Here is a 25177-nt window from a genome sequence, read left to right as displayed (position 1 = left end):
CATCTACACTTTCTACAATGAACAGATTTAGAGATGTGGTGACAGTGGGATAAGATTTCTTGTGATGTAAATGTGCCATTTCAATCTAGGAAAAAATAAATAATCCTTTTTTGATCTAAAAATTTTTCTTTTTGGTTTCTTTTTCTTACTCTTTGATAAGAGTTATGTCTTTCGCTTCTGGCGTGAGTAGAGACTGATGAGTGATGAGGTGTTTCTCGAACTTTTTAAACCTTTTCCACTTTATCGTGATTTCAATTGCTCGCCAAGGGATCGTGCGCTGGACCTGAGATTTTCAGAAACGCTTTCTTTTAAATTTTCGCCGGCCCCCAAATCATGTAACATAGAGGATACAAAATCTGCTGCAATCGGCACAATACATTTTTTAGCCAGGGGTAGTGAAGATCGAAACAGCTTAGCAAACCAACTGCCAAGACCATAGCCCGACATTGCCGAACGGCCTTTATAATAGTCCATCCTATGAGCCAGTTGTCGTGGTTGGAGAGTAGTAACATAGCAATCAATATTGGGACAAAGAAAACTATTTTTTCTATTAGCCATCTCCTTATTGTTGTTAAATGGGTCGAAAATGACAGGTAATTACAGACGAACCTTTTGTTATTGCTAGAGGATCAGCTAATTAACTTCTTAATGCTAACTGACAGAGTTCCAGATACGAAGGGTTTACAGTAAAATACTAAAGATGCTTTATATTATAGTGATGAACATGTTCATGGGTGGTTTTTCGTTCAAGAACAAGTAGGAGGGGAACATTTGAATTACCAACTCTCGATGTTTCAACAAAGGACGCATAAAGAAATATACAAGAGTTCGAGGTGAAATCGGGTGAATAATCTGCAAAAATAACACGATTCATCCCACTGACAGTTCTAGCGTTTTTACCACTGTTTATATTCTGTTTAAAGCCAAGAGCATCCATCAGATTATCACTGAGATGAATCATTTCATTTTTAACGGGTGAGCTGATGTAAATCCTGTCGTGTTCCATTGAATGATTAAATTGGAATGTATTTTTCTTACGAGCATAATTTTTTTTATTGATTGTGCGGCAAAAATCAGTCATGCTACCGAATTCTTTGTTTTTTAGTATGAAATGTATGTCATAACTTGTGTGTCATACCTACTATCTATTCTCGTGATATCTTATGTATTCTTGAGAATACAATCGACAAGAGCAAATTCATACTTTCCATCGTCGAATTTGACGGTGGAGGAGAGTTTTGTTCACAAACCAATTGTTTTATTCAAATAGTTGTGGAGAGGCTCAGAGAAGTTGGATTTAAACGTTACATAGAAATCATTGAGCATTGTGTACGTCCTCGGCGGATACCCACGAATCAAAATCAGAGTTGTATCCTAGCCAACGAACAAGCGACTATAAATTGCCCCGGCGAGTAAGATTCTTTAATATCTTTCCAATCTAATAGATTCTAGTGTTTTTAACTTCTTGTAATTCATAATCATAAAAACTGCCATGTATCTCATGATCTTTCCTTTCACGTAGACGATACGTTATGGGTATAGTGTCTATGAGTCTGGAGATTTTAAAAAGTTCAGTGGACCATAAGTAGTTACCCTTTTCCAAAACATTAGTAGTTCGCTTGATTCGAACAACATCACCAACATTGAATTTCTTCTTTTTCTTCACACCACCACCATTGGAATATTGTTTAAGAAAAGTGTCAAGTGTATTGGTACCAATATCTTGATGAACTTCCTTTGAGGTTGAGTTGAACAGGGATCGATGAGGGCGTTAATTATAAAATCAACATGATTTTATCCAAATCATGAATAAAAGCAGCAGTATTTTTCAATGTGCAATATCTTATAATCAAAAGTCGAATAATTCTTATCAATCGTTCAGCCAATGCTGCCTTTATTCGACTATGACTATGATAGAACATTATATTATATTTCAATAGAACCTTCTTTATATGAAGATGAACAAATTCACCACTCCGATATGTTTGAATCTTCTTATAGCAATCCTGTTCAAGGATGAGTTTAAGAGCTTTAGCACCTTTATCACCTCTCTTTGTTTGCAGTGGAATGGCATATGCATAGCGACTAATAACACTGATTGCAAGTAGAGTGTACCTGTATGACTCATTGTGACGCCGTTGTATCTCGTATAGAGTTAAAGGATTTCCCGGAAAAAGGCTTCAGTTTTCCGATAGTGAAATTTGCACTTTACTGAAAAAGTACAAATATTTTTACTTTTATAACTTTGATAAACCAAATAATATTAACATTTTGATTACTAAATATCAGCATATGTATATTAAACTGACAATGCACGTTCTTTTGTATTTTTTCAGTGAAGTGCAAATTTTGTTCTGGCCTTGGGAAGTCATAGGGGTTTTGCGCCCAGCTCATGTTATTTTCTGCTCTATTTTAGTTTGACTCGGTTATTTTTTGTAATTTCTGTTCGTTTTTGGCTTCTTTTATTTATCGATGCTGATTTGTGGTAGTTTCACGCTGGATAGATTGTTTGGTTTTATTTTTGATCATTTTTTGTTTAATGGAGTTCTTTACTTTTCTTTGAAAAAACTTATTTTGTGGAAAAAGTTTTTAAAATTAATTTCTGTTCGTTTTATATTGACATAGCCTTTTTCAGGGAAAAAGAAAATAATACTTCTAATCTTTTTTTTTTTAAGACTTTATAGTTTCCCCTGCTATTTGTATGCTGGAGAAAAATTTTCAGCAATTTTTAACAGGATACACCCTTTTAAAAATGTGGATACAAATAGTACTGTTGAATTTAGGTTCATACCTCCGCTAGTTGACCTGAAATAGAAAACTTGATATCATTCGCAAAAACATCTGTTTACTTTCTTTGAGAGCTTGAATACACTTAAGTTATTTTGATTTGTTTAAATTTTAAGAGCAGAAACGGGAGGGTTGGCTTGGGAGGGTGGGCGTGGGAGGGTGGGAGTGTAATGGGGATTAGTTGCCCTCAAATCACTTTCGACTATTAAAAAGGGCATCAGCTCTCTCTATTTTCAATCGAATGAGCCCTTTTTGAGGTTCTCAAGACAACTCCTTCGATACGAAGTGCCCTGGTCTAAACAACAACAAAAACAAAAAATAATACACTTTACCCACTTCGATCTTTATTATAAAAATTTCAAGCCTTCCAATCACTTTCGACTATTAAAAAGAGCACTAGGCCTTTCGATTCCAAATTGAATGAGCCCTTTTGGTAACTACACCGCTTTCTATAAACACCTTATATGCCCCCAGGGCATAAATTACAACCCTTACCCTAAGGTCTGTTAGGTTGGTCGTCATCCTCTTAGACCAAAATTCCAGAACTTTCAACTACGTTGAATAAAATGGCTATCTAAAAATTTTGATTGGATGTGTTTGGGGAAAAGGTGGGCGTGAGAGGGGGGTTAGTTGCCCTCAAACAACTTTCGACTATTAAAAAGGATACTATCCATTTGAATTTCAAATCGAATGAACCCTTTTTAAGTTTCTACGACAATGATTTCAATAAAAACCTTATATGTCCCCAGGGCATAACTTATAATCCTTGCCCTGAGGGTTGTGGGGGAGTGTCCTCCTCAAAAATATATTTTCTATTTGAAAATCAACTACGCTGAAGAAAATGGCTATCTCAAAATTTTATTGGATGTGTTTGGAGAAATGATGGGCGTGGGGGTGGCTAGTTACCCTCCAATCACTTTTGACTATTAAAAAGGGCACTAGCCCTTTGAATTTCCAATCGAATAAGCCTGTTTTGAGGTTTCTACGACAACGCCTTCTTGAAAAACCTTATATGCCCCCAGGACAAAACTTAAAACCATTGCCCTTAGGACTGTGTGAGAGTGTCCTCCTCAAAAACATATTTTTTATCTGAAATTCAACTACGCTGAATAAAATGGCTATCTCAATATTTTGATTGAATGGGTTTGGGGAAATGATGGGCATTGGGGGGGGGGGGGCTAGTTGCCCTCCAATCACTTTTGCCTATTAAAAAGGGAACTATCCCTTTAAATTTCCAATCGAATGAGCCTTTTTTGAAGTTATTACGAGAAGGCCTTCTATAAAAACCTTATATGCCCCCAGGGCATAACTTAAAACCCTTGCCCTGAGGGTTTTGGGGGTGTGTTCTCTTAAAAAAAATATTTTCTATCTGGAAATCAACTACGCTTAACAAAAAGGCTATCTCAAAATTTTGATTTCATTTGTTTGGGGGAAGGATGGGCGGGGGGGGGAGACTAGTTGCCCTCCAATCACTTTCGACTATTAAAGAGGACCCTAGAACTCTCGATTTCCAATCGAATTAGCCCGTTTTGAAGTCTCTACAACGACTCCTTCCATATGAAGTGCCCTATTCTAAAGTAAAAAAAACAATAAATGGTACATTATGCCAACATTGTTCTTATATGCCCTCAGGGCATAACTTAAAACCCTTGCCACGAGGGTTGTGGGGGAGTGTCCTCCTCAAAAAGATATTTCCTATCTGGAAATCAACTACGCTGAACAAAATGGCTATATCAAAATTTTGATTGGATGTGTTTTGGGGACTGACAGGCGTGAGGGTGGGGGGCTACTTGCCCTCCAATCACTTTCGACTATTAAAAATGGCACTAGCCACTCCAATTTCCAATCGAATGAGCCCTTTTAGAAGTTTCTACGAAAACTCCTTTGATACGAAGTGTATGTCGAAGAAAGAAGAAAAAAACACACTGTGGCCACATTGTTCTTTACTTAGGCAGCACTATCGTGCTGCCTATGATCGTTTCCTTTATTTTTGCTTGCTGCTGCTAGCGCACATACAAGAGAACAATGTTGCTTTGTCTGTTGCTTAACACCCAGTGATTTGGTCATTAACAACAACTTATTCAAACACAAGCCCAACCACAGAGACACATGGCATTCAAGAGGTGGTAGAGCGAAAAGCCAGATTGATTACATTCTCTTGTCCCACCGTTGGAAATCAATTGCTACAAATAGTAGATCGTACATTGGAGCAGATACTTGCTCGAACAATGGGTCAGATCATTTTTTTGTCAATTTAGATCTAAAGTTACGACTTGCAGCACGCCCCAAGAGGAAACCTCCACGAAGATTTGACACCAATCGCTTCAATGATCCTAATATACGACATGCATTCTGCCTAAAGTTGTCTAACCACTTTGAATCTCTCCAAGTACAAGTGAACGACGAGAAAACTTAAATTTTGGATGAAGAGTGGCTGACTATACGCAATAAAATCCATGAGGATGAAGAAGCTACGATAGGATACCGCAAAAGACTATTAAAAAAATAGATGTCAGCACACGCAATTCAGATGGCTGAGAACAAACGACTGATATCGGACAGGAAATCAGAGTTGTTCAAACGCCTGAGAAGAGAATGCTACCAGTCGGCTAAGAATGATAAGAACCTATACTGGGAGAAAATCACTGAAGACATGGAAGCCGCTGCCTCTAGACATGACACCAGGAAGATGTATTCGTTCCTAAACTCAATCAGGAGTAAATCATATAAGCCTACTAGTATATTGATCGACAATGACAAGTTACTCTCGAATAATACGGAAATAATAAGTCGCAGGAAGGAGCACTTTGACAAACTACTTAACCAGCACCGACTCTCCACAGCAATGGATGATAGTCAGTGTTGCCACAATCCAATTCGCAGCCCTGATGACCTGCAGGTACCAAACTCACCCAGCAGTATTTACAATTACGTGAACGTGGCTTCCCTCTCGTTAAATGAAGTCCAACAAGCAATCAATTGCCATAAAAACAATTAAGCCCCTGGTCCTGATGCCATTCCGGCTGATCTTTACAAGTATGGAGGGACTGCACTAGTCAGTGAGCTTCATAAACTAACCTGTCACATATGGGACGAAGAGTTGGTTCCAGAGGAGTGAGGAGACTCTATCATCCTTCCAGTCTTCAAAAAAGGGCTAAAGACAAAATGCAGCAATTATCGCGGGATCTCTTTCGTCTGCATTGCTGCCAAAATATTTGCCATAATGCTACATAATTGCTGTTCCAAGGGATGGAATCAGGAAGGCCATGACAGAGGATGGAGTACCAGGCAAGATAGTCAGACTTATCCAAATATACTACCAGCATAGGCGAGCCCAAATTCAGATCGGTGGAGAACTTTCCTCTATGTTCCAAATTGATTTTGGTGTCCGAAAAGGGATGTATATTGTTTCCCGTCTTATTTAGTTGAGTGATCGACTGGATTATGACCAGAGAAATAACGTAATTTTCAGACGTTGAAGTAAGCCCCAATTTTGCGATCACCAATCTGGACTGCGCCGACGATATTTGCTTGTTAACTGAATCTCGTTCAGACGCGGAATCTATGCTATCGAAGGTAGCTGAAGAATCCTTTCTGGTAAGGCTGAAAATAAGATCCCCGAAGACAAAAGTCATGGTGTCTGGTAAAATCATCTCAAGACCCCCCAATTTTACTAGAAAAGTCGCCCGTAGACGAGATACATGAATTCAAGTACCTAGGCTCTCTGGTAGACCCAATAGGAGGATGTACATCAGAAATATAATCAAGAATTGCATCAGCAAATGGAGTTTTCACCCAACTAAATCACTCTCTATGGAAAAAGAAAAATGTTCGTCTGAAGACAAGAATAGGGATTTACAAGGCCCTTGTTCGGTCTGTCTTACTATACGGATGTGAGACATTGGCTATTGTAGCATCCGACATTCAAACCCCCAGCGTATTTGACCATTGATGTGTAAGGAGAATCATTGGCATTAAACTATGTGATCGTATCAGCAATGACGAACGCCGAAAAATCTGCTATCAGCGTTCTGATTTGGCCACTATAATTGAACAAATAAGAATCCAATGATTGGCCATACTCTTTGCCGCCCACACTACACCTTTATCAATAAAGCCCTAAGATGTACACCTCTTTCGGGATGGAAAAAGGGACATGGGAGACAAAAGAGAACATGGCTCACCTGCATCAAGGCTGACCTAGATCCAATGGGTCGCTTCAAGAAGTATGGACAAAAATGGGAAAAGTCCTGGCTCGAATTGATTGAGCAACTAGGAAACGACCGAGACTCTTGGCTTACTACAATGACGAAGCTACTGGATGCCAGGGAGAGCAGAGATGTTTGAGTCGTGCTACAAGTAAGTAAGGAAGTACTTGTCTGTTTAAAGTTTTGAAGGAACTGGAATCACGAACAAGCCTGTAGATGATATGGTAGGTGCTTATTCAAAGAAAATGTTCTCATACACTTGCTCTGATGAAAGAAATTGCGTAGAACTAGGGTAACGGAAATCCATTGATGATGAGATCGGAAAGTGTAAAATTTTATCATCTCCTGAAACCATTCTTCAATAGATTCAACTAAATCATCAATAATAACCAAGAGTTTGGTTCAGTACTATTGTAAATGTCAAGTCCTTGTATGAATTTCGTGTCTGGGGCAATAGTTTTTATTCTATCATAAGATTATTGCCAAATCCTGTAGCAATAGTAAGTATTTTTGGATTTTCTAAAAATATTTTATCACGATTTTTAACTATTTCTGTTAAAAGTATCGTTTTGCCAGGCATTTACGGTCCGAAAGGAAACGATCTAAATGGAGTTTTAAATTGATACATAGTCTCTTGCAATGTCAAAATACCATTGACTGTAGAATTGATCTGCACCTTGAATAAATAGTAATTTCCCTAATAGGATTTGAGAACAAGAAATTTTTAAAGAACACTACATATTTTTTATTTACAAATAAACGAAACTACAGAAAAATAATACACGTTTATTTTAATTTAAAAAAAGCACTACCACATAAATTCAAAACAAGAATACATTTTTATACAATAGAAAGAAACTAAAAATACTTCCACACAGTTTTTACGAACAGTCATGTCGAAATTGTGATTCACATAGTGTCTAGAACCCATTTCAGACTTTTTTGATTACATTATTGTGTGTTTGCCCACAGTACACCTTCGGACCTACACGTACACCATTGTAAATCAAGCGGATCCCCGTCTCTGATTTTAAAATTAATAATTGATTTGGGGCCTGGCGCTTTACTAACTCCTGGTAAATGGACTTACCCCAATTGGTAGAGTCGATTTGAGAGCGAATGTTCGCACCTTTTTCCAAATCTTCTAATAAATTCGCGGTTTTAACTTTTAGCAAAAGTGAATCTGTATACCCATAATATACCTGAACTGCTCCCTCCCCCCGCCATTGGCGCCTACAAAAATTGTAAAGGATTGACAATTTTTGAAGTTTCTGTTATTGCACTGCTACCTGCAATGTTTTTACTTAATATACGGTTTCTTTTTTCTATACAAGAAGACCACATTGGAGTCTATGATGGTAGGTGATATGTAGTTTGGATAGGCACCGATTCGAGCACATTCTTTTGGGTCCGTCACAACGTCACAACGACTTCGATTGCGTACACTCTTGCATATTTTACCGAACGCTAAATTCAAAATGAGTTTAAAGATTTCCTTTTCAACCTGCTTTTTCGCTTCAGAGCGTTTATTGACAAAAGTGTCAATAAACATTTTCAAATAGGGTTTTTGGTCAAATTGGAGGGCCCTATGTATCTTTGTGACCTTGAAACCGTTGGTTACCATCCACCGCAAAAGAACCTAATGTACAACGATATTCTCTTTCGGATGAAGGTCGGCAATACGATTTTGTTTTGAAAGTGTCCAGTGCACACCCCATCCTCTACCAAAAAAATATTGTATGAAATCAAAGAGTCCCTAGTCGTCGGTCTGCTTATGCACGGGAAAACAAAATCCTTCACCAAGTCATGATGCTCCACCGGTATTTCACCATCGATTTAAAGAAAACATCTTTGTGATCCATTCTCCTCAACACTGGCTATGTTGGGGAAATTTTAAGCAAGAGGATCGTTAAGCCATTTTGTAATTACCACACGGTAAAGAGTAGTGAGACATTGCCGACCGGTATTATACACAGTTCAATACAGGGAGTTCATATCTAAGAAAACTGCATCCAACTTCACACCATCTTGTCCAGTCGGGTCAGCTTTAAGGATGCGATCTCCTTGGAAAACAAACCCTCCCCTCATTGATCTTTCTACAAATAGATGCTTTTACACGTGAGTGATCAAGCCTATTTCCTCTTTACTGATTATAAGAATTAAATCCATTACCAGATGAGGAAAGGAAAAAAAACCAAACCCAACCCAAATTCCCCATAGACTTTATCCATGTTCTTACACACAATATCCAGCAACATCAATACATCACTTGCCAGGTATAATCTACAATAATTCCACCCATTTTTACGCCCTCGCTTAGCCCAAACCCTCTTGGCAAATTCATACTCAGCAGTGGTGCATAGACGATCGTAAAGTGAATCGTAGAACAAAGCAATGGACGGCAATTGTTCCTCATGAAGTCTCGTGGTGGAGTTGTAGTATTCATACGGGTATATTCCCTTTCGTGTTAATAAATCATGTATTTCACCGTCTACAAAGTGGTGTTGTTTAAGGAGGGGGAAACTATTAACATTGTCACTACTCTGTACTTGAATGGGTTGTCTTAGGGATTTGGGGTAGAAGCTAAAGGAGTCTAAAAAACAGATCTTATTCAAGCAATTTTTTTCATCATCTATTGTTCGCCATTTGAATTCTAAGAGCAGCAGCTTTTCAGTCGATTTGGGTATGATATTAGATCAAACCCAAATCATACCAAAATCGAAAAATAACATCTTCCCATGCGCCATCTTCAACTTCACCTTGTTGCAATCGTGCCAACCACGGTAAGAATTTCAAATCATAGCTGGAATTGTGCATAGAAACAGGTAGAAAATGTTGACTAACGTTTAAATTATATGATGAATTGGCAACACCACGAAAATTACTCAATCTCGATACAATCGGCTTGCCCAAATGATCTTGGTCGTGGACTATCCATTTACCCTCTTTCCCCTTGCCACCTTTCCCCTTATTTCATTTTCCCTTACCTCCTTTCCCTTTACCCTCAACAAATTCTCCCTTACAAACCCAACAATTTTTTTCAGTTTTAATGACCAACTCATTCTCTGATAATAGAGCCATTGGATAGGATGTATATCGTAGCCGGGAGACTGGCTGATTTGCTGTTCTTATAAGTGCTGTCATGGCTGAGAGCAGACAATCCTCCCAACCCAATATCTCAACTACCTCTACCAATCGCATGGTATTACACGAGTCTATTTTTGCTTGAACATAAGAGACTGCAATGGCCTCATGTTTTTAACATGATTTAAATTCGATGGATCTTGCACATCTATGAGGAAGGCATCGCAGTCTAAGGCCGCCTTGCTACTCTATTAGAGTGAATTTTGAAAGTTCTTAAATAGCAAGATGGTCCTGTCACTGCTAACCAATAGCACAGATTGGCATCCATGACGCTTGCAATGTTTCAATGATATTTTAACTTTAGTTCTTTACGGAATCTAGAGAGACATATTGGACAATAGTAGTATTCACCCCCTTCGTTCCCGTTACCCTCACTTAAAACCAGACTAATCTTTGGTATTGAAATAAATGTCCAATTGTACCGGGTTCACTGGCTGTTTCATAAAGAAGCCATACTCAATGTTCCACCGATTCAATGCACGGAGCCTTCCAGGCCCTTTTTCTTACTGCGCTCACCCTCCTCAAATTCTGTATTTTATTGTAAAACAGTAACACCAATCTTTAAATGTGCATTACCCCGCTCAAAAATAATTATCCCATTAACTGTTAATGGATACTGACCAATTAAAAAAAATTATAATCTACTTTAGAGAATTTTGGACTCCCAATAACTGCGTAATCGCCCTGCTTTGTCTCACTGACATCCTTCTGCAGAGGTTCATGAGCTGCCATGAGAAAAACATATTTGAAACACTCAAGCCCTTTGTCGAAATTAAAGCGTTTACACCTTTACACCTCTTTACATCTACATTATATTTTTTAATACTCCTATACCCCGTCCCACCTCTTAAAGTAAAATTCTTTTTAAATTTACCAAAATTAACATCTAAACTTTTAGTAAATAAAACCACAGACCCACTACCCACCTCACTATAATTATCGAGTTTCAATACTATACTTTCAACCTAATCCATAAGAACACCCTCAAAATTATGCAAGTCTGGATGAAGTGCTAGCATTTCAATATATAAATAGCGTGAATACACCTCATCCGCCTATTCATTAAATCAAATAATTTTTTCTGCAAGGGATGCCTTAACCCATCCCTCCCACCTTCCTTTTGAATCACTCTTTCAAGAAGGGCTCGAATCTTGCCCGCCCAGGAGTGCACTATTTCTGCAGGATCTATTATGATGCTACCCAATATTAGTGGATAAAATAGATCCCTAAACTCATCCCTGTGAATGTGTGTGTGTGTGTATGTGTGTGTTTGTGTGTGTGTGTGTGTGTGTCTGTGTGTGTGTGTATGTGTGTGTTTGTGTGTGTGTGTATGAGTGTCTGTGTGTCTGTGTGTGTCCGTGAGGTGTGTATCCAACAGTTCAATAGTAATGTAAGATGATTTTAAAACTATACAATTCATTAACTATAGGGTACTGCAAATACCATTTGATAAACTATATTAGATTAGTCCCGCCACCCACAAAGAATGCAATTAAAAATAAATCACTTTCTTATAGCATTCATCATCACAATTCCTTGTGGATGAATCCATGTTTATAGATGAAATTCGATTTATCTATTTAACAATAGCAATTTCCTCTGTTCTTTTAAAACAAAACATTAGCTTGAGATAAGGACCCGAAGCCGGTTTGAAATGTTGGCATTCTTGCAGAAAATTTTTAGGAAATCATTATCGCTCCGGAATGTCATGGCATATGGTCGACAGACTTGATGTCTCCAATTCCTACTCGAAAGGATTGCCTATGGGCCCGCTTCCTTAGACTGACACAGTAATTTCCTATGGGCCCACTCTCTTAGATTGACACAGTATTGTCCTATGGTCCCCTCTCTTAGATTGACACAGTAATTTCTTATGGTCCCACTTTCTTATATTGACACAGTAGTGTCCTATGGCCCCACTTTCTTGGATTGAGACAGTAATGTACTATTGCCCCGCTTCCTTAGATTGACACAGTAATGTCCAATGACCCCGCTACCTTAGATTGACACAGTAATGTCCTGTGCTCCCGTTTCCTTTGATTAACACCTAAATGCCCTATAGCCCTGCTTCCTTAGATTGACACAGTAATGTACTATGGCCCCACTTCCTTAGATTGACACACTACTACTGGTGGGCCAAGAACAATTTTAAAACGTTGTACCATGCAGCGGATAAAAACAAATTCAAATCTAATCTTCTGCGATATGTTACCTCTCTCCCTAAATAAGATTCTTCGTACGAAACAGTTTCCATTCGCTTGCCTACCAATTCCAGTAGTTCAGATTATAACTAATTAATAACTTACGCCAATCTGTAAATAAAACATATTACAGGTTTGAAACGTATGAAACCAATCGAGGAAAGGATAAAATAAATGAAAGGTAAAATCAAATAACTTCGACAACAAGGATTTTTTCAACCAGTGGCAAAATTTGAAGACCAAGAGCAAGCAAATATTTCGACAAAAACCGCCGTCAAATCGTCTCCAAAGCTAAAAAAAAAACAACAACAACCCACGAACGAAACCTAACCTTTCGAAGTGAATCTAACAAGAGCAGAATAGTATCTGTTCTGCTCTTGTTAGATTAACTTCGAAAGACTAGATTTTTTTTATGTGTTGTGTTTTTTTTAGGACTGAAGATGACTTGGCGGAGGTCCTTGTCGAAATATTTGCTTGTTCTTCGTTTTCATATTTTGCCACTGGTTGAAAAAATCCTCGTTGTCGAACCTATTTGATTTTATTTCTCATGTATTTTATCATTTCCTCTCTTGATTTCATACGACGTGTATAGCCACTGTCGTCTTGGAATGTATTTACAGGTTTGAAACCTATTGTCTTTTTGCCTCTACCCTTTATTTTTTTTATTTATGACTTTTCTTTTAATTTCTTATATTTCCCCAAAATTAGCAAACATTTATCTTTGTTTAATATTGACCCTTCTCCCCATAGCTGTTTTGCTTAAAAGTCATTGTTTGACAAACAGCACCTATACTTTATCTAATATGAGTTTCTTTCGCTTTCTTTTCCATTTGTATAGTATTTGCACTTTTTTTCATCTTTTTATGTTATTCTCTAATATGTGTTAACTTGTTTAATCTATTTTTTTCCCCGTTGATATGTGAAGCCGAAATCTAATAGGTTTATTAGTATTTGCATATAAAAGTCCTTTCAGTTTTCACTGTCTTCATTAAATGTTTTAATCCTTATTATATTTAAATTTAATCTAAATTATAAATGGAAAGGTAATGTAATTTAAGGAATTATTGACGATTTTTGGTATCCAATTAACGCCAAATACTTTCTTTTAATTTCAGCTTCATTTTCAAAATTACCGTACGGATGGGTCCGTCACAGCTCTGCACTTGCTCTTACCAATGAAATCCTTCAGGTAGGCCAATTGATTTTTTTAATTTTTTTTTTACAATGACAAACATTAATAAATAAGCAGATAATAATAAATAAAACTTCATATTTTCAAGCCTTTAAATCATTTAAAATACAATTGCCTCTATATATCTAGGAGACATTGATTAGAAGACTATATGCAAACTACATGAAAAGTGGAGATAATTGGTTACCAGGTTCACAGTAAATCAAATATCTTGTAAAATATTTATCCTTGGTCAAATACTTTGTGTTAAGGAACTGTAATGAAGAAATGACTCGGCCCAACGGTAACTACTCTGAAAATCAAAATTTGTAGGGCAAAAGATACATCAAAGGAATGTAATTTTTATGCTGATTCCAAATATAAAATATTCATTAAGTTTAATGTTACCCTTCAAAAGCTACGAGTCTCGGAAAATTTACCTGATTTTTGAAAAATGTGAAAACATACCCTAAACGTCTAGGAGTCTTATTGAAGTTCCAACCATCAGATTCATCGTATCAGAGAACCCTACTTTAGAGGCTTCAAGCTCCCTTCTGCAAAATTTTGGATTTTTTTTTACTTTTTCCAGAAGAAAGATCACGGATGCGTATTTATTTGTTTCTTTTTTGTTCTTCTCAGGGGTGATTGTATCAAACCTATAGCCCTAGAAGTCCAGAAGAGGGCTCATTTAAATGGAAGTTAAATGTCCTATTGCCCTTTTCAATTGACCAAAAAGAATGGAGGGCAACTAGCCCCCTCCCACGTCCTTTTCTCCCCAAAGTCATCTGATCAAAATTTTGAAATAGGCATTTTGTTCAACATAGTTGAAAGGTTCAATGAATATGCATTTGGTGATGACATAATCTTTCACAGGCCCCTGGGACGAGGGTTGCCAAAACTTTTAGGGACAAAAGTGTCCAAATCAGCCAAAAAAGGACACTTTCAGTGTCATTCCAGAAAATTAGCCAAAATACAGGGTTGCCACTATGGATATTCAAAGCCTGGGAAAAAAGTACCTGTGAAATTCGTCTTTCTTAGTTCTGCTACCTAGCGGTCTGATACCTGTATGAGTTCTGCAGGTATTTCCAGCTTTGACATTAAAACTACCTATAAATTAAGTTTAGTGCTAGTTCAATTTGAAGACATGGCAGAAAAAAAATCGTCATGAGAATGTCAACAGAGCGAAATGCTATATCGATTATCGATATCGCTACTTATATTAGCCGAAAAGGAAAGAACCAACCATAGAGATTCATTTTGACTTCGGCATTTCCATATGTTATGCGAAAAAGATGTTAGTCTTTGATCTTCGGTAGCTATTAAGGATCTTTGGGTGCGACAAGGTCCGAACGGCTGTAGCAACGATATGTCTATTTTGACCTACATAGTTTTAAAGTTAAACAAAAGACGTCGATCACCTTAACCACTCAGCCAACTGGTTGGTCAAGTGGTTAGAATCGTTTAACAACTCCTCTATCTTGCCGTTTTCTGAACATTTAGAAGTAGCCCTGAGCAAAAATGATGTTTTCGAGAACTAAAAAAGTGAGAAGACAAGGCCGATTGAAATAAATTCGCTCGAGTTATACTCGATAGAAACTGGCGTCCAGCGTTTGACAAGAAATTACAGCTGAAAGTATAGAATATAAAACAGAACCATTAGCTAGCGGCTATAAATAAAATTGAGCCGCAACACAGCTTTTCTGCGAAACTCCTTTCTTTCTATGACAGCAGTGTAATAATAGCCATTTGCACACGGCTACATGCAACAGGGATTTACGCGGAACCCGCCAGTAGTATGTTACCTACCATTTCTAATACTTTATGTTCCATCCTGTTTTATTTGCGGCCTTTACGTTCCTTCCGGTTTTTCTGGTAGTTTTATTTTACAGGTCATTACACTCTTTCTTTGTCAATTTACACAATACCGGTCCTATTAAGGACAAGTTTTTCTGACGTAGATTTCTAGTTCATGATATACAAGTTTTTTTTTAGGTTAAATCCGTGGTCATTCATCTGTAAGTTGATTAGTAGTTTTTTTTTTAAACTTGGCTATTCGTTTCATGGGTTTCATTAATAGAACGACTAATGTTTTTGAAAAGGTTAATTACTTCTTTAGTTTACGAGATTTGCGAATTTTTTTGTCAAAAGGTATTTGCGTAAAGGTATTGCGATGGTTAAGAATGCCTCACGGGTGAAACTCAGAATTGATAGGAGGCAAGATCAAAAAAAGGAGTAATTAGTGATTGGAAAATTTTTTAATGCTTTTACAATCGGAGATGTTTGTTTAACATTTGCAAAAAAGGGGTAATGGAATTTGCGAATTGGAGGAGATGTCGTGATTATGTACTGTATAATACACAAGTGATGTTTTGGAGAGTATTGTCAATTTAACGAGAAATGACTGAAAAGTGTTACTGTGATCTGATTGAATTGTCGCCTACAATGAGATTTAATCGCTGCTAAGCCTATTGTTATTGCGAAAGGGATTACTCGATTTACTTCTTAGTGTTAAATGACAGATTTCCAAATACGATCATTTTGAAAAGCAGACAAAAAAATTGGTTTGTCCCCTCATTTCTGTAGGGCAGGAGATAACTTAATTTACTTAGACAATAAACGATATTAATTAGTGATTGATTGTATCAGTGGAGAAAAAAAAGGATTAAACTGATTAACAGTTAAGGTAACCCCAAAGGAGCTGTTAACTGAGGTAATTTGTTATAAATTTGAAAAATACCTAACGACGAATCGGAAATGGTTGATTAACATTTGCAAAAAAAAAGGACTAATGGGATTTACGAATTGGAAGGGATGAGCGGTTATGCACTGTATAATAATCAAGTGATGTTTTGGGGAGTATTGTCAATTTAAATAGTATCTAAAAGTCTCCGAAGGGTTTTGTTAAATTGGGTTGAGTTGCAAGAAGGTTCAGTTGTACGAGAGTTCAGTAGTACGGGGGGTTCAGTTGTACAGGGTTTCGGTTATACAGGGGTTCAGTGACATGGAGGGATTCAGTTGAACAAGGGGGGACTTTGGGCAGTGTGTGTCTCTTTAGGCTGTGTGTCTCTTTGGGCAGTTTGTATCTTTACGGTCTGTGTGTGCCTCTTTTGGCTGGGTGTGTCGGGTTGGGCTTTGCGTCTCTCGTTGGTGTGTATGTGTCTCTTTGGGCTGTTTGAGCCTTTTAGGTCTGTGTTTGTCTCTTTGAGTTGTGTTTCTCTTTGGCCGGTCTGTGTCTCTTTGAGCTGTTTGTGTCTCTTGAGACTGTGTGTGTCTCTTTGGGCTGTGTGTCTCTTTGAGCTGTTTGAGTCTCTTTTGGTCTGTTTGTGTGTCTATTTGGGCTGTTTGAGTCTTTTTGGTCTGTGTTTGTATCTTTGGGCTGTTTGTGTCTCTTTGGGCTGTGTGTGTTTCTTTGGGCTTTGTGCGTCTCTTTGGGCTGTGTGTCTCGGTGGACTGTTTGAGTCTTTTTGATCTGTTTGTGTCTCTTTGTGCTGTTTGATTCTTTTTTGGGATGTGTTTGTCTCTTTGGGCTTCTGTCTATTTGGGCTGTTTGTGTTTCTTTGGGCTATGTGTGTCTCTTTGGGCTGTTTGAGTCATTTTGGTCTGTGTGTCTTTCTTTTGGCTGTTTGTGTCTCTTAGGAGTCGTATGTGTCTCTTTGGGCTATGTGTGTCTCTTTGGGGGGTTTGAATCTTTTTGTTCTGTATGTGTCTGTATGGGCGTTTTTTGGTCTGTGTGTGTTTCCTTTGGCTATTTGTGTCTCTTAGAGGCCATGTGTGTCTCTTTGGGCAATGTGTGTCTCTTTGGAGGGATTTGAATCTTTTTCGTATGTATGTGTCTGTATGGGTGTGTTTTGTGTCTTTGGGCAGTGTGTGTGTATCTTTAGGCTTTTCATGTCTCTTAGAACTGTGTGTATGTCTCTTTAGCCTGTGTGTGTGTGTCTCTTTTAGTTGTGTGTGTCTCTTTAGGCTGTATGTCTCTTTGGGCAGTTTGAATCTTTATGGTCTGTGTGTGCCTCTTTTAGCTGTTTGTGTCTCTTCGGGCTTTGTGTCTCTCTGTTGGATGTGTGCGTCTCTCTTGTCTCTTTGGGCTGTGTCTCTTTGAGCTGTTTGAGTCTTTTTGGTCTGTTTGTGTGTCTCTTTGAGCTGTTTGAGTCTTTTTGATCTGTGTTTTGTCTCTTTGGGCTGTTTTTGTCTCTTTGGGCTGTGTGTGTTTCTTTGGGCTTTGCGTGTCTCTTCGAACTGTGTGTATGTCTCTTTAGCCTGTGTGTGTCTCTTTGGGCTGTGTGTATCTCTTTAGGCTGTATGTCTCTTTGGGCAGTTTGAATATTTATGGTCTGTGTTAGCCTCTTTTGGCTGTTTGTGTCTCTTCGGGCATTGTGTCTCTCTGTTGGATGTGTGCGTCTCTTGTCTCTTTGGGCTGTGTGTCTCTTTGAGCTGTTTGAGTCTTTTTGGTCTGTTTGTGTGTCTCTTTGAGCTGTTTGAGTCTTTTTGATCTGTTTGTGTCTCTTTGAGATGTTTGAGTCCTTTTTGGACTGTGTTTGTCTCTTTGGGCTTCTGTCTCTTTGGGGTGTTTGTGTTTCTTTGGGCTATGTGTATCTCTTTGGACTGTTTGAGTAATTTTGGTCTGTGTGTCTTTCTTTTGGCTGTTTGTGTCTATTAGGTGTCGTGTGTGCCTCTTTGGGCTATGTGTGTCTCTTTGGGACGTTTTGAATCTTTTGGTCTGTATGTGTCTGTATGGGCGTTTTTTTTGGTGGGTGTGTTTTTCTTTGGGCTTTGTGCGTCTGTTTGGGCTGTGTGTCTCATTCGAGTGTTTGAGTCCTTTTGATCTGTTTTTGTCTCTTTGGGCTGTTCGAGTCTTTTTTGGGCTGTGTTTGTCTCTTTGGGCTTCTGTTTCTTTGGACTGTTTGTGTTTCTTTGAGCTATGTGTGTCTCTTTGGGCTGTTTGAGTCATTTTGGTCTGTGTGTGTGTCTCTTTAGGCTGTATGTCTCTTTGGGCAGTTTGAATCTTTTTGGTCTGTGTGTGTGTTTCTTTTGGCTGTTTGTGTCTCTTAGAGGCCATGTGTGTCTCTTTGGGCAATGTTTTGCTCTTTGGGCTCTTTGGGCAATGTTTTGCAATGTTGGGCTCTTTGGAGGGTTTGAATCTTTTTGGTATGTATGTGTCTGTATGGGCGTTTTTTGTATCTTTTAGCGGTGTGTGTGTCTCTTTGGGCTTTGTGTGTCTATTAGGAATGTGTGTATTTTTCTTTAGCCTGTGTGTGTCTCTTTGGGCAGTGTGTGTCTCTTTATGCAGTATATCTCTTTGGGCAGTTTGAATCTTTATGGTCTGTGTGTGCTTCTTTTGGCTGTTTGTTTGGTTTTTTTATTTGTGTATCTATGTTGGATGTGTGATTCTATTTTGGCAGTGTAATTCTCTTTTAGCTGTATTTTTATCTTTTGGCTTTGGGTGTCTCTTTGTGATGTGTGTGTCTCTTTAGGCTGTGTTTGTCTCGTTGGACTGTGTGTATTTTTGGGGTGTTTGAGTCTTTTTGGTCTATGTTTGTCTCTTTGGGCTGTTTGTGTCTCTTTGGGCTGTGTATGTTTCTTTGGGCTTTGTGTTTCTCTTTGAGCTATGTGTCAATACGTTTAAGCAATAAATATCTTTAAGCTTAATCCGTCTTTATTCTTTAGAATAGTTCTATTGTAAGCAAGTAACAAACTCTTTCCTGAAGTCACCTCTTGGATACACAATGCAGAAACTTCATTTAAGAAACTATGAAAAAATTGTAAGTAAGTAACAAATTCTTTCTTGAGGTCACCTCTTGGATACACAATACAGAGATTTCATTAAAGAAATTATGAAAAAATTGTAAGTAAATAGCAAATTCTTTCTTGAATTCACCAGCTGGATAAACAAAAAGACATTTCGTTCAAGAAATTATCACAAAATTCTAAGTAAGTAACAAACTCTTTCTTGAAGTTACCTCATGGATACACAATGCAGAAATTTCATTTAAGAAATTATGAAAAAATTTTAAGCAAGTAACAAATTCTTTCATGAAGTCACCTCGTGGATATGAAAAAATTGTTAGTAAGTAGCAAATTTTTTTTGAATTCACCTGCTGGATAAACAAAAAAGACATTTCGTTCAAGAAACTATGGCAAAATTCCAAGTACGTAACAAACTCTTTATTGTTTTCATGACTTAGATACACGATATAGAAATTTAATTCAAGAAATTATGAAAAAAATCTCAGCAAGTAATAATTTCCTTCTTGAAGTCAACTCTTGTGTAGAAATTTAATTCAAGAAATTATGAAAAAATTCTCAGTAAGTAACAATTTCTTTCTTGAGGTCAACTCCTGGATTTTCATTCAAGAAATTATGACAAAATTCTAAGTAAGTAACAAACTCTTTATTGTTTTCACGAGTTAGATATACTATGTAGAAAATAAATTCAAGAAATTATGAAAAAATTCTCAGTCTAAGTAACGAATTCTTTCTTGAATTCACCTGTTGGATAAACAAAAAGACATTTCATTCAAGAAATTATGACAAAATTCTAAGTAAGTAACAAACTCTTTATTGTTTTCACGAGTTAGATAAACGATGTAGAAATTAATTTCAAGAAATTATGAAAACATTCTCAGTAAGTAACTATTTCTTTCTTGAAGTCAACTCGTAAGTAACAATTTCTTTCTTGAAGTCAACTCTTGGATACGCAATACGGGAATTTCATTCAAGAAATTATTAAAAAATTGTAACTAAGTAGCAAATTCTTTCTTGAATTCACTTGATGAATAAACAAAAAGACATTTCATTCAAGAAATTATGAAAAAATTCTAAGTAAGTAACAAACTCTTTATTGTTTTAACGAGTTAGATATACGACGTAGAAATTAAATTCAAGAAATTATGAAAACATTCTCAGTCTAAGTAGCAAATTCTTTTTTGAATTCACCTGTTAGATAAACAAAAAGACATTTCGCTCAAGAAATTATGACAAAATTCTAAGTAAGTAACAAACTCTTTATTGTTTTCACGAGTTAGATAAACGATTTAGAAATTAATTTCAAGAAATTATGAAAAAATTCTCAGTAAGTAACCATTTCTTTCTTGAAGTCAACTCTTGGATACACAGTACGGAAATTTCATTCAAGAAATTATGAAAATATGTGTAAGTAAGTAACAAACTCTTTATTGATTCCACCTCTTGGATATACAGTACAGATACTTCATTCAAGAAATTATGAAAAAATCGCAAGTAATTAACTTTTTTCTCTTTATCACAAACAATTTTCACTTAGCTACATGATGTAGAAATTTAATTCAAGAAATTATGAAAAAATTCTGAGTAAGTAACAGTTTCTTTCTTGAAGTCAACTCTTAGATACACAATATGGAAATTTCATTCAAGAAATTATGAAAAATTGTAACTAAGTAGCAAATTCTTTATTGAATTCACTTGTTGAATAAACAAAAAGACATTCCATTCAAGAAATTATGACAAAATTCTAAGTAAGTAACAAACTCTTTATTGTTTTCACGAGTTAGATATACGACGTAGAAATTAAATTCAAGAAATTATGAAAAAATTATCAGTCTCAGTAGCAAATTCTTTCTTGAATTCACCTGTAGGATAAACAAAAAGACATTTCGTTCAAGAAATTATGACAAAATTCTAAGTAAGTAACAAACTCTTTATTATTTTCACGAGTTAGATATACGATGTAAAAATTAAATTCAAGAAATTATGAAAAAATTCTCAGTAAGTAACCATTTCTTTCTTGAAGTCAACTCTTGGATACACAGTACGGAAATTTCATTCAAGAAATTATGAAAATATTTGTAAGTAATAAACTCTTTATTGATTCCACCTCTTGGATATACAGTACAGATACTTCATTCAAGAAATTATGAAAAAATCGCAAGTAAGTAACTTTTTTTTCTCTTTATCACAAAAAATTTTCACTTAGCTACAGGATACAGAAATTTAATTCAAGAAATTATTAAAAAATTCTCAGTAAGTAACAATTTCTTTCTTGAAGTCAACTCTTAGATACACCATACGAAAATTTCATTCAAGAAATTATGAAAGTATTTGTAAGTAAGTAAGTAAAAATCTCTTTAGTGATTTCACCTCTTGAATATACAGTACAGATACTTCATTCAAGAAACGTGATTAAACACGTTTTGAAACTACATGCTATTTGCATGCCTTTGCTTGGCACCTTTCCAAATGAACGGGGATTCCCCACTGCTTCCTACACATTGCAAAAAGTGAGCAGTACGAAAACTCCACGTTTTCAACCAGACTGGATTTTTAGACAACACACCCACAGAGATGAAACACACACATAGAGACGAGACACGCACAGACGCGACACACAAACAGAGTCATAGTGAGAGAGATATCCAAAAAGTTGGGTTGATCTAGGTTCACTTAGAGTGGCGCGCCACTCTAAGTGAACCTAGATCAACCCAACTTTTGGATATCTCTCTCACTATGACTCTGTTTGTGTGTCGTGTCTGTGCGTGTCTCGTCTCTATGTGTGTGTGTCATCTCTGTGGGTGTGTTGTCTAAAAAACCAGTCTGGTTGAAAACGTGGAGTTTTCGTACAGCTCACTTTTTGCAATGTGTAGGAAGCAGTTTGGAATCCCCGCTCATTTGGAAAGGTGCCAAGGAAAGGCATGCAAATAGCATGTAGTTTCAAAACGTGTTTAATCACGTTTCTTGAATGAAGTATCTGTACTGTATATTCAAGAGGTGAAATCAATAAAGAGATTTTTACTTACTTACTTACAAATACTTTCATAATTTCTTGAATGAAATTCCTGTATTGTGTATCTAAGAGTTGACTTAAAGAATGAAATTGTTAATTACTGATAATTTTTTCATAGTTTTTTGATTTAAATTACTACATCTTGCAGCTAAGTGAAAATTTTTTGTGATAAAGAGAAAAAAAAAAGCTACTTCCTTGAGATTTTTTCATAATTTCTTGAATAAAGTATCTGTACTGTATATCCAATAGGTGGAATCAATTAAGAGTTTGTTACTTACAAATATTTTAATAAATTCTTGAATTAAATTTCCGTACTGTGTATCCAAGAGTTGACTTCAAGAAAGAAATGGTTACTTACTGAGAATTTTTTCATAATTTCTTGAAATTAATTTCTACATCGTTTATCTAACTCGTGAAAACAATAAAGAGTTTGTTACTTACTTAGAATTTTGTCATAATTTCTTGAAAGAAATGTCTTTTTGTTTATCCAAAAGGTGAATTCAAGAAAGAATTTGCTACTTAGACTGATAATTTTTTCATAATTTCTTGAATTTAATTTCTACATAGTATATCTAACTCGTGAAAACAATAAATATTTTGTTACTTACTTATAATTTTGTCATAATTTCTTGAATGAAATGTCTTTTTGTTTATTCAACAAGTGAATTCAATAAAGAATTTGCTACTTAGTTACAATTTTTTCATAATTTCTTGAATGAAATTACCGTATTGTGTATCTAAGAGTTGAGTTCAAGAAAGAAATTGTTACTTACTCAGAATGTTTTCATAATTTCTTGAATTAAATTTCTACATCATGTAGCTAAGTGAAAATTGTTTGTGATAAAGGGAAAAAAAGTTACTTACTTGCGATTTTTTCATAATTTCTTGAATGAAGTATCTGTACTGTATATCCAAGAGGTGGAATCAATAAAGAGTTTGTTACTTACTTACAAATATTTTCATAATTTCTTGAATAAAATTTCCGTACTGTGTATCCAAGAGTTGACTTCAAGAAAGAAATGGTTACTTACTGAGAATTTTTCATAATTTCTTGAAATTAATTTCTTCATCGTTTATCTAACTCGTGAAAACAATAAAGAGTTTGTTACTTACTTAGAATTTTGTCATAATTTCTTGAATGAAATGTCTTTTTGTTTATCTAACAGGTGAATTCAAGAAAGAATTTGCTGCTTAGACTGAGAATTTTTTCATAATTTCTTGAATTTAATTTCTACATCTTATATCTAACTCGTGATAACAATAAAGAGTTTGTTACTTATTTAGAATTTTGTCATAATTTCTTGAATGGAATGTCTTTTTGTTTATTCAACAAGTGAATTCAAGAAAGAATTTGCTACTTAGTTACAATTTTTTCATAATTTCTTGAATGAAATTCCCGTATTGTGTATCCAAAAGTTTACTTCAAGAAAGAAATTGTTACTTACGAGTTGACTTCAAGAAAGAAATAGTTACTTACTGAGAATTTTTTCATAATTTCTTGAAATTAATTTCTACATCGTTTATCTAACTCGTGAAAACAATAAAAGAGTTTGTTACTTACTTAGAATTTTGTCATAATTTCTTGAACGAAATGTCTTTTTGTTTATCCAACATGTGAATTCAAGAAAGAATTCGTTGCTTGACTGAGAATTTTTTCATAATTTCTTGAATTTTTTTTCTACATCATATATCTAACTCGTGAAAACAATAAAGAGTTTGTTACTTACTTAGAATTTTGTCATAATTTTTTGAATGAAAATCCAGGAGTTGACTTCAAGAAAGAAATTGTTACTTACTGAGAATTTTTTCATAATTTCTTGAATTAAATTTCTACACAAGAGTTGACTTCAAGAAGGAAATTGTTACTTGCTGAGAATTTTTCATAATTTCTTGAATTAAATTTCTACATCGTGTATCTAAGTCATGAAAACAATAAAGAGTTGGTTACTTACTTGGAATTTTGTCATAGTTTCTTGAACGAAATGTCTTTTTTGTTTATCCAGCAGGTGAATTCAAGAAAGAATTTGCTACTTACTTACAATTTTTTCATATCCACGAGGTGACTTCATGAAAGAGTTTTTTACTTGCTTAAAATTTTTTCATAATTTATTAAATGAAGTTTATGCATTGTGTATCCATGAGGTAAATTCAAGAAATAGTTTGTTACTTACTTAGAATTTTGTCATAATTCCTTGAACGAAATGTCTTTTTGTTTATCCAGCTGGTGAATTCAAGAAAGAATTTGCTACTTACTTACAATTTTTTCATAATTTCTTTAATGAAATTTCTGTATTGTGTATCCAAGAGGTGACCTCAAGAAAGAATTTGTTACTTACTTACAATTTTTTCATAGTTTTTTAAATGAAGTTTCTGCATTGTGTATCCAAGAGGCGACTTCAGGAAAGAGTTTGTTACTTGCTTACAATAGAACTATTCTAAAGAATAAAGACGGGTTAAGCTTAAAGATATTTATTGCTTAAACGTATTGACACATAGCTCAAAGAGACACACAAAGCCCAAATAAACATACACAGCCCAAAGAGACACAAACAGCCCAAAGAGACAAACATAGACCAAAAAGACTCAAACACCCCAAAAGTACACACAGTCCAACGAGACACACACAGCCTAAAGAGACACACACATCACAAAGAGACACTCACAGCCCAAAGAGACACATACAGCTCAAAGAGACGTACACGGCCCAAAGAGAAGCACACATCCAACACAGAGACACACAGCCCAAAACGACACAAACAGCCAAAAGAGGCACAAAAAGAAACTACAGAGTCAAACTACCCAAAGAGATAGACTGAATAAAGAGACACACACTGCCCAAAGATACACACACACGCTAAAGAGATAAACACACAGTCCAAAGAGACACACAAAGACCCTAGGGACATACACA

The 25177-nt window shown here is 35.9% G+C and overlaps 1 protein-coding gene across 1 annotated transcript in view; it reads left to right on the top strand.

Moving 5' to 3' along the window:
• The window catches only part of Gcat (Glycine C-acetyltransferase), a 121450-nt gene that overhangs the window by 4808 nt on the left and 91465 nt on the right, over window positions 1-25177 (top strand). The window contains exon 2 of the mRNA XM_089107981.1: window positions 13456-13529. Within this exon, the coding sequence (XP_088964107.1) occupies window positions 13456-13529 (74 nt within the window). The remainder of the gene's footprint in view (window positions 1-13455; window positions 13530-25177) is intronic.

This window comes from Artemia sp. Qi Xiang Cuo, chromosome 2 (genome assembly GCF_049724085.1).
Source record: "Artemia sp. Qi Xiang Cuo chromosome 2, ASM4972408v1, whole genome shotgun sequence".
Classification (NCBI taxonomy): Eukaryota; Metazoa; Arthropoda; class Branchiopoda; order Anostraca; family Artemiidae; genus Artemia; species Artemia sp. Qi Xiang Cuo.
The sequence above is the reverse complement of the archived record's forward strand: the minus strand, read 5'-3'. Positions and strand labels throughout refer to the sequence as shown.